This window comes from Egretta garzetta, unplaced genomic scaffold (genome assembly GCF_000687185.1).
Source record: "Egretta garzetta isolate BGI_Z169 unplaced genomic scaffold, ASM68718v1 scaffold112, whole genome shotgun sequence".
NCBI classification, from domain to species: domain Eukaryota; kingdom Metazoa; phylum Chordata; class Aves; order Pelecaniformes; family Ardeidae; genus Egretta; species Egretta garzetta.
Window position 1 is genome coordinate 2,650,414 of NW_009258884.1, and position 10,066 is coordinate 2,660,479.

Sequence of the window (10,066 nt, forward strand, 5' to 3'; positions counted from 1 at the left end):
GGCCCTAACTCCCAGCCGCAGCTGCTGCCTGCAGGGCACGCCAGCTGGCACAGCAGATGCTGCAGGAACAGGATTTCTTCAGGCCAGCTTTTCAGCTGATTTTTACACTGTATTTATCGTTATATACACCAGAGAAGTGAAACCCTTGGGGTCTTATATTACCCCTCCTTTTAGTGCAATGCAGTTAAAAAAATAGAAAGCTGATTTCTATGTGATTCAAGTACAATTTGTCAGGGATCAAACTGCTCCAGGCATCACAGTCTGTCCACTGGACCTGTTCTTCAGGAACTGGCTGTGTTTAAACTTCCTTCCCTGCCACCTGGCTCTAAAAGGCCTGCTGCTATCTCTGCCTCCCTGCATCAGTTACTGCTGAAAAAAACATATTTAACACACATCCTTGCACTCCAGCTTCTCACCGGTCGCCTGGTGATGCTGCTGGCATTGAGTGCTTCGGAGAGAGATGGTACCACTTCACCACGCAGGGACCTTCAGGCAAGAGTCCCGTTCATTTGTAAGGGGGCCACGAGGTCTGAGCTAGTCCAGAACAGCTGGGTCTCTGTGCCACGAGCGGCTTTTGGGCACGAAGGAGGGAGGCCGTTCAGTGTTTTTCTGACTCCCCTCCCTGTTCCTCTCAGCTGTGGCATGAAACTGCCCTGCAAAATAAAAAGACGTGCCAGAAACACCGGTTCATTTACAGCAGGGCACGTGCTGTCATGCAGCCGGGAGCTCCTACTTCAGAAATTAATGCGCTGTTCTTTCTGCCTACGTCTAGTTTTGCATGTCACAGTTGCATATGACAATTACTGAGCTGTGGGTGCAGGGAGTTATTACTTTATGGTATGGATTAAGACTGCTCTGCTGGGGAGTGGGCTTTGGCCTCACATAGGGCCAGGACCCAGTGGGCAACTGCAGAGGCCAGGCTGGGCAACCTGTGAGGTGAGCTTCTTCCCCGAAGAGCTTGGCCAAAACCAAGTCACAAGTCAAGGCATTCCAGCTTCTCAAGCAAATTAGCTCCCTTCCAGTCTCTTTTGCTACTGATGCAGGTCAGGATTAAAAAAAAATACAAAATAAAAAAAAAAATCACTATTAGAAAAAAAAAAAGAAGCACTCACAGCTTCTGGGGGTTAATGGGCTACAGAGGAACCCCAGCAAGACCAAGTTTTAGGAATCATGTGAGCTTCAGCATCCAGCTCCCACAGCTAAAACCTGCACTTCTGGAAGCACTGCAAGGCTGTCAAGTTTTGATACGGGAACAAAAGAAATCTGATGGTAGCGATGACGTTTGCGCTGGCCTCAGTGACTCTGGGTCAGCAGAGCCAGGGCACTTCTGCCTTTTGATAGCAGGAACCAGATTTCAAATCAAACCTGAAGCACTGGCCTGCATAATCCTGTAGACCAAAGTGATTTAAAGGCAATAAAACCGCTGTTCTAAAACTTCAGTCAACTCTTTTCTAAAATTTTTCTCTTTCATTTACTGGGGCCAAAAATAGCTGGCCAGTTCTGATCTTGTTTTCCCATCAACATGGTCACGTCCCTCAGAGCCTGGAACGCAGATTCAGTTTCACACCAGCAACTGGGCTAAGTAAGACTTTTTCCCATCGGAGAATACTAGCTGCATCAAATAATTGATGGAATAATTAGGGTATTACCAAAGTGCTGTCAAGTATGGACCTAAAGAACAACCCAAAACCAGACACAAAATTATTACTCCTAAATGAATCAAAAGATTTAAAAATAATAATAATAATAATAATAACAATAATAATAATAAAAATAAAGATCCTAGGACTTGACATGAGCAGCACAACTGGGGAAACACCCCCAAGCAGGTGGGTCTTCCACAGTCCATGTCTGACCTGGGAAGAAAACACAATACGATCACCAGCACTCACGCAACCTGGGTTTACAGTCGAGGGTGAGCTGCACTCAGTCTCCCCGGTCAGGTTATTCCTCTAGGAGGCACTATGTTAATTACAAAAATACAAAAAAGAAAAAAAAAAATACAGCTGCATAACTGCATAGTGGTCATCTCTGAGCACTCCTCTAGGAGTTAGCTGTAACTGTTCACATAGGCACAGGGAGGGGTAGTGTCGGGGACAGACTGCAAAGTCCTCGGAGCAGGACACGCACGGTCATATGGTCACAGAGGCTACTGGAGAGTTAATGTGGGTGGCAGTCAGGTGCTGGTTGTTGTCAGTGGCGCACTTGGGGAAGTCATCCGTCTTACAGAGGATCTTGGAAATGATCTTGCGGAAGGTGTAGCGGAAGTCCCTGATCCTGTAGGCATAGATGATGGGATTGATGACAGAGTTGGCATGGGAAAGGATGATGGCCATATACATCACCCACACAGGCTTGGATCTGGAAAACTCCTCATGGAATAGAGTGATGCAGTTCAAGATATGCAGAGGCAGCCAACAGAAGGCAAAAAGTCCTACAATGATGGCCAGAGACTTGGCTGCGTGGACCTCCTTCTGCAGTGTGGTCCTGGAGTTGCCCATCAGTTCGATCTGATGCAACTGTTTGCAGGCAACCATGAATATCTTAACGTAGATTCCCAGCATGATAACGAGCGGAAGCAGCACGCAGCCAAAGAAGTTGAAATACACCATGTAGCTCATCGTTACGACGTTCTCGAAGAGGCATGAGATGAAGCAGCCATGGTGCTCTGTCCCGGTATCAGCCCCTGTCTCGTTGGTGGCGTTGGTACAAACGCTCATGGCTTTATTCCAGCCCATAAGAGGAGTCAGTCCAATTCCAAAGGACAGGAGCCACAGCACAGCGATGAGTCCTCTTGCCCGCTTGCCAGTCACCAGACTATTGTACCTACAGCATCAAGAACAAACCCAAGACAGAGCCATTAAATAACTGAGCTCTCGTGACTTCCCAGCAGTTAAAGTCATCAGCATTTTGGTTAATGCCACAAAAACCCCACCCACACCCATGCAGGAACCTCATCTTTGTGATCACGGGAGGGGTAAAAAAAATCTCACCCGTGCTCTACACCTACACAAAGTGATTTGGGGAGGTGATTCACTTACTGTTCCTGAGAGGTGTCAAGCACCACCCCTGCCCATGAACATCCTTCAATAGGTAGTAAGGACTTGAGTCTTAAAAAAAGGCCTTATCATTGCATGAGCCTAAACTACAAGGAGGGCAAGAACAGGGGAAGGCTCACTCTGTAACCACCAACCTACTCCCTTGTTCTAAGCATCCATTACTGGGCACGCCAGGGCACGTTGCTGGGCTACATGAACTTCTGAGCTGACTTATTATAGCTGAGACAATGCTGGCTCTCAATTCTACGCTGTAATGGGTAGCTAAAGACAACCAGCATCACCACACACTTACAGCCTTTATACCACAGCCAACTTGCTTCGACTTGGGCCTCTCTTATGCCTGCAGCAATGCTGGCTTTCACTGGAGACTGCAGCAGTCCCATAATGTGATGTCCCTTCCCATGCTCCCCCATATGCTATGGTGGGAGGTACATATGTGTGCGGAAACCAGGGATCCTACCAGTTTCCCAAACAGTCCAATTGCTGGTTTACACATGCCGGACTGCAGCCCACACGAGCTTGTGTGTCTGGGTAACAAATACCCTGAAAGACTTTTCTGAGCCAGCATCTGAAAGCAACTGCTGATGATGGATTGCTTAGGAGGGTTACAAGTTAGGGTTTGTGTCTCCATTCAGAGTCTCACATCCAGGCGTGGAGCTGGGAGCCAGGGACACCGGGCTCTTCTCCCCCCATGTGACGTCCCTGCTTTATGAATCCTCCATCAACAGTGCTGGTGTGGGCAGCTTCGCTTAGCTCCCAGGGCTGGCGTTGGCCTCCACTGCTTGTGCAGGTGATGTGCCAATTCTGTAGGACACACACCATCGGGATGTCCTGAAGCCACACACAGACTTGGACCTGCAGCTGCTGAAGCCGTCGGTGGGGTTAAACCACAGAGCCACGCGTGCTGCTGCCATCAGGTGATGTTTGTGCTCTGCTGACCACCATAACTGGTTGTAAAGATCCAGATTTTTAAGTAAACACCTTCCTTGGGCACCTGCTGCTCTCACGTGTTAGGAAGAAGCTCCACGGTGGCCCAGGGACAGACTGATGCAGTTTGAGGGTGCAGAGCCATGCGCTGCCCCACACCTCACCTAACCCCACAGACTGTGTGCCTTCATGGCTGAGAAAACAAAGCTTGTGGCTGATGCTCAGAGACACAAATGGGGCTGGGACCTAAAGCAGCAAAAGTCAAGCTGGTTTGGGTGCAACCAGACCAGATGCCAACATCAAAGCATCGGTCGGACTGCTTTTTGGAGGTACGAAGAACCAGCGACTGCCAGAAAGACAACATGAGAAACCCATTACTGTCCTCTCCACAGCCAGTTAGCATCTGCTGGCTGACACACGTCCCCCCCTTCCCACACCCTTCTCCCAGTCCTTGTTTACTCTGGCTTGGCTACCCTGCTCCTCCTTTCCTAAGAGCGTTTGTTCTGATTTTCTTCCGGCCCGTGAGGCAGGGGAGGGTTTTATTCCCACAGAACCGCAGCTGTGCGTGTGAATCACTGCGGCCACCTCCGTGCGAGCCGTGTCTCCCTCTCCTCCTGCAAGCTACCAAGCCAGGAGGGTAAGTGGGGGGTCTGCCAGCACGAACTGGGAGGCAGAGAGGGGCTGGGGGAGCCCTCAGCTCCTTCTGCGCGGCCGCTGCGAGCGGGGCTCGCCTTGGGCATGGCCGGGGCTGGCTGAGAGGATGTGGGAGCAGCACCCACATTTAGGCAATGCTGAACTGTGAACAGACTCCGCGGGGTAGACGTCTGAAGGGCAGGACCAGCCACTGAGGGGTTTCTCCTGCACTTTTCTCTCATTATTATTAAATCTCGCTGCTTCGGAAGATGAGAAGTTATCAGACAGGGCATCACTGAGGCCAAGCCCATTTCTTTCAAAACCCTGTGGTAAGTGGTTAAGTGCCTGTTTTCAGGAGCCAGAGCTGGTCTGGGATTGTGGGGCCTGAAAATTTTAAGATTTGATTCGGAGCAAGTTCCCAGAAATCCAATCTCTTGGCAAAGTCTGAGTCTTGAGCTACAACATTGGCCAAGCTTAGTCAGTGCTGCAGGAGCACCAAGAGCTGCCACTGCCCTACAGCTTGGCACGTGGGAAGGAAAAAAAAACCACCAACCAAGAAAACCTGTGGCTCCTTGGCTTGCACTATTCAAGCTTAGTCGATCACTTCAGTTGCTTCTCGGCTGCCTCAGTCATGTCACATCCCCAAAACTATTGTAGGGAGACTGGCAAATGCAAAAGGGACCATTGATCAGGCAGGGAAACTGCAGAAGGGGAGAGCCGTGTGTGTCTGAAGCAGGCTCTGCATGGAAGACACGGAAAAGCCGCGGCGGCTCAGCGTGCCGGGCTGAGGCCGGTGTCCACTGCGCCACTCCAGGCCAGTGACATTCGGCGCTGCCTCTTGCTGAAAACATACGACCCCAAATAAGGCTTCTTCCATCTGCTCTTCTCCTGAACTCTTCTGCAAAGATAGGGCTCTGTTTGGAGGTTTACAAAACCAGTTAAGCAGCCACTTAATTTTCCAGCAGCTGTAATGGTGGTCTGTTTATTTTAGTGTTGCTCGCTCTTCCCCAGCGCACACAGCAGACCTGCAGCCAGGATCACGTTCAAGTGGGGGCCCCTTCTGCGAGAAGAAGGAGATGAAAAAAATGCTGTGCTCCAGGTCTGCAAGAGCCAGAGCTGCGCAATGGACAGGGCTGCAGGCCCGCTGGAGCCAGGACGAGGAGGTGCTCGTTAAAGTGGAGATAGCTACTCACAGGGAGCCCCTTAGATTAGCTCTTCATTTCTGCAGGGATGCATTGCCAATTCCTCCCAGCACCTCTCCGCCCAGCAGCCTGATCCCAGGTAATGACGATGGTCGCTGCTGTGCCTACAGAGAAGGGGCCCAGCTGGTCCAGCCAGAAGAGGCCAAGGTGAACCTGGGGATAGTTGGATGCTCTAAAATTCTTCACTAGTTACCTTGTTATTACCTTAATACACTTGCTTGGTGGGACACTGCCTTAAGTTAATGGAAGTTAAGCATGGGCTTAAAAATAAAGTGGTGCATGACTATTACCAGATCAAGGCACGAAGAGGCTCGTTGGCGAGCCCCAGCTGCAACCCCCATCACAAACCACCATCGAGAAAAGCAGGCATGGGCTGTGAGACAACTGAGACCCAACTTCTTTCCTAAGCTCTATAAAACATGATCAGGCAGTGAGGAACCAACAGCTTTTCACAGCTCTGAATGCTCCAGCAAACCCCTCCTTCATTCTCTTTTAGGCTTTATATTATTAGGCAAAAAAACTATTAAAGTAAATTTACTCACCTAAGTCTGCTCAATTAATGTATAACAGATATTGGATCTCGTCTATGCTTCTGCCCAGAGACATTGAATGTTGCTTTAATGTAAATAACAGCTGAATATTTTAAAATGATTTATTGAGATTAAATAACCTGGCAATGCATTAGTTCCTTTTACACTGCCAGGCAGAGTCTCTTTACTGGCGTAATCATCATCAAGGAGCTAATTATCTCAGCTCCCACCCGCTGCCCCTGCCCTGGGCACACTGCAGAAGCCCCGATGCCAACCCCGCTGCTGCCATCATTTCTATTCTTCCAACATAGGTAACCATCCGCTCGCCACCAGCAATAGGTCAAATACTTTAAGGAAAGTTCAGCTGCTTTTACAGGATGGCTCTGACCCACTGGTGTTACCGTGTTCCCGTGCCAGGCCGCTGGGTCTGCACCTGCTGTGCCGTCACCAGAATGGGTGCAGCGCGGCTCTGCCCAGCCACCGTGCTGTGGAGCGAGTGACCGCTCTGCCACCGAGGCCGGAGAAGATGTCCCCTGAGCCGGCCCGTGGGCTGGAGATGGTGTCCTTCACCCAGCACACATGGCTGTTCTCTGTGGCCTCTCCACTTCAGCAAGGTCCACAGCTTTTCTGGAAGAGCATCACGGCAACCACCAAAGCGACCGAGTCATGCCTTAGCGTGGGGTGCTGGGAACCTCTCTGCGTCCTCCAGGCGCTGTGCCGCTGGGTTGGTGGGATGGTCAGGGTGGTTTTCTCCAACAGGTCTCATTGCATTTCTACTGCTATGTACCAGAGCTGGTTACCAGCCAAGACCCCCAGGCAGGCCTTGCTAAGCACAGCTGGAGCAGAGCAGGACGTGCTGCCAGCCTGCAGCCAGCCCAGCCGCTCCCGGGCAGGAGTCTGGCTCCCAACTGGCAGGAACTGAGTCATGTCCTGCACGTACCTGGCATCTCCCCACCAACCCCTGCCGTGACCCCGTGGAGATCACCCCAGCAGAGGCTCCGCTGCCCCTGAGCTCCCGTCTAACGAGGAGCACACAGCAGCAGCCAAGGCGTAATTCAGCCTTTGGGGCGATCAGACTTGGGACAAAGACCAGCAACAGCCTGGAGGAGCCAGAAGGATGAACAGGTCAAAACATTGTGGTGCCACACACCCACTCTCCTGGTGCTTGGTGGAGTTTGATGGTGGCCCTGACCATGATGCTGGCCCAGGCCCTGGCTGATAGGTTACTGAGTAAATAAACCTGAACTTAGCAAAGAGCAGAGCCAATAGCAAATAGTTTGTTTTTCCCGAACATCTGAGACGCGTCGCTGAACAAAAGGGTGATCTGCAAGCGGAGGAACCGCGTCAGCATTTGCCACCATGTGCTCATTACCACTGTGGTGCCGGGTCCGCTGCACCAGGCAGCGTTCGACCATGCAACCCAAGCTGCCCTGCCCGGGGCAGGCAGGCAGGAGGTGACCCCTTTGACTGTCACCGGCAGCACAAGCCCCTTACATTTATTCACCATGGCAGCCCTGGTCCCGAAGTCCTTCCCTACCTCCCTGCTACTGGGCCACTGTTGGAGACACAAAAATGAGCTCCATCATCTCCGCCATGGTCTGAAGACCTGCAGCCGCTATCTGGGCAAATACACCGTGGGTCCTGGCTCTTTGGACATCTGCCATAGGATGTCCACCTGCCCAGGCATCTGCACCGTCCCCTGTCCTCTCTGGGTGCCTGAGTAAAATCCCTGAGGCTGGCTGAGATGCAGCTTCTAGCAACAAAAAGATGGTACAAGAAATGCAGACCCTCCCGGATCAGGCTTGGTCTCACCAAGGGCTCAAAAGGGTCTCACCTCAAAAGGGCTGTGCTGGTGAAAGCTGCACCCAGACGCCGGGTGTTTAAACCCTTCTCTTGTGTGTGCAACACAATGCTGAAGTTGCATCTCCATCAGGAAAATTTTCTCTCATGACAGAGCCTCCCAGGCTTGCTTAGCCCAAGCATTCGAACAGGGACGTCTCTGCCTTCTGCACTGGGAACAGCCAGGAGGGTCCCAACCCTTGCCCTGGCATTTTCGGAGTCTCTGGGATGGTGTAGGTGAGCTCTTTGAATCAGGCAAGGCATAGCTCTAAACCTGCACACGTCGTGCAGCCAACCCCACTCTGTACCGACCCCAGACGGACGCGTCCCCATCAGCAGAGCTGCCGTCCGGCACCAGCCCCGCTGGAGCCCCCGCGCCCCAGCCTGCGGGAGGCTGCTCCGCTGCTCAAGGAGTTTGGGCTGGTTTGCCCCCTGCCAAGCCCCAGAGCAAGATCAGCCTTCGCCGAGCAGTTTCAGTGCTTAAACTCCAAACTCACAGGTACCTTGGGCTGAGGCCCCATTCGATGGGCTCGGCGGGGAGACCCAGGCGTGACGGCTGTGCAAGGGATGCGGCAGTCAGCACGGGTCCCCTCCGTGCTCCCAGAGCCGTGGAGGGGGCCCTGGGGGCTGGTGCTCCCCACTGCTCCCCCTGCTCCTCTCCCCATCCCCGCCCAGGCTGCCGGATGCAGGGAGGAGAGTTTGCAGAACTCAGACTATGCAGGTGCTCCGATACAAACAAGCAGTGATAATTTATATGTTTCTATTTTAAGTGCGAAGGAAAACACACAGACACCTCCATTCACCAGGGGAGCGAGCAATTTGGCTGCCAAGCATTGTATCCTTGTCATCTACTTGCAGCTGTACTTCGCATCTTGCTCTTTTTTTTTTTTTCTTTTTGGAGCTGTAACAGCGCGAAATAAGCACCACTGCTGCTGTTCTGTTTGCTCCACGCACACCACGGAATGGAGATCACGTACCAGCTGAAATATCCTCGCAGGACATTCTAAGTGAATCATAAACTGAACTTTAGGGGCGGGGAAGAGAAAAAGAAAAAGCCGTGCTTTTTAACCAGGAAGGAGTTGGCGGTGAGAGTGAGAAATGTGATTAACGGCTACGGTATCAGCCGAGGAAGCAGGACATCTGCGTCTGGCCACGTCCAGCCGGAGACAAATCACTTCCTCCCGCATCTGTCCCTATTGTGCGCAGGGGACCGCAGCGGCGTCCCCCCCGCTCGCACTCCCGGCCTTCTGCTGGAGGGCTTGGGGTTACTGCAAACACGCCGGCACCCACAGCTCAGGTAGGACGCAGGGGTGCTGTGGACGTGCAGGAGGCATCGCTCAGCCCCATCCATTTCTGGCTGTCGGGAGCACGGCTCCCACTGCCCGGTGCTTTTCATGGGAAACCTGAGAGCCGATGGCGGCTCAGCCCCCACGCGCCCACCCTCCAGGGGATGGAGACAGCCCGGAGCTGTAAGGTGCTGGCTCGCGGCCATCCTTAACCTGTCAGGAAAAGCTGAATGGGAAGCAGCGAGTGCTCCCAGGGCATCAGCCCTCCCCAGCGCCGGCGCCATGAGCATGCACCCACCAGGCAGCACCCCCACCCCCCCGGGAGCACCCCACGCTGCACAGGCAGCCCGGCTGTTGGGTAAAATCTGGGTAACGACAAGGAAAGGAGAACACCCAGCCCCCGCAACACGCAGCCCGGCTGCAGGCTGCTGCTCAAGCCTTGTCTTCAACAGGGAGGCCAATATGTGGGTGCTGCTCTCAGCTTTGAGCCTGGGTGCTCGGGGAACCCAGCCTTACCTTGGCTCCCATCCTCACGGAGCGAGGCAGAACAACCAGCTCCTTGCCTCCTGCTGCTGTTAGGTTTCCATTCC

At 52.7% G+C, this 10,066-nt stretch overlaps 1 protein-coding gene across 1 annotated transcript in view; it reads right to left on the reverse strand.

The window, feature by feature from the left end:
* Positions 1–1,972: 1,972 nt before the first annotated feature.
* Positions 1,973–10,066, reverse strand: part of ADORA2B (adenosine A2b receptor) — a 17,631-nt gene continuing 9,537 nt past the window's right edge. The window contains exon 2 of the mRNA XM_009633975.2: positions 1,973–2,826. Within this exon, the coding sequence (XP_009632270.1) occupies positions 2,133–2,826 (694 nt within the window). The 3' untranslated portion in view covers positions 1,973–2,132. The remainder of the gene's footprint in view (positions 2,827–10,066) is intronic.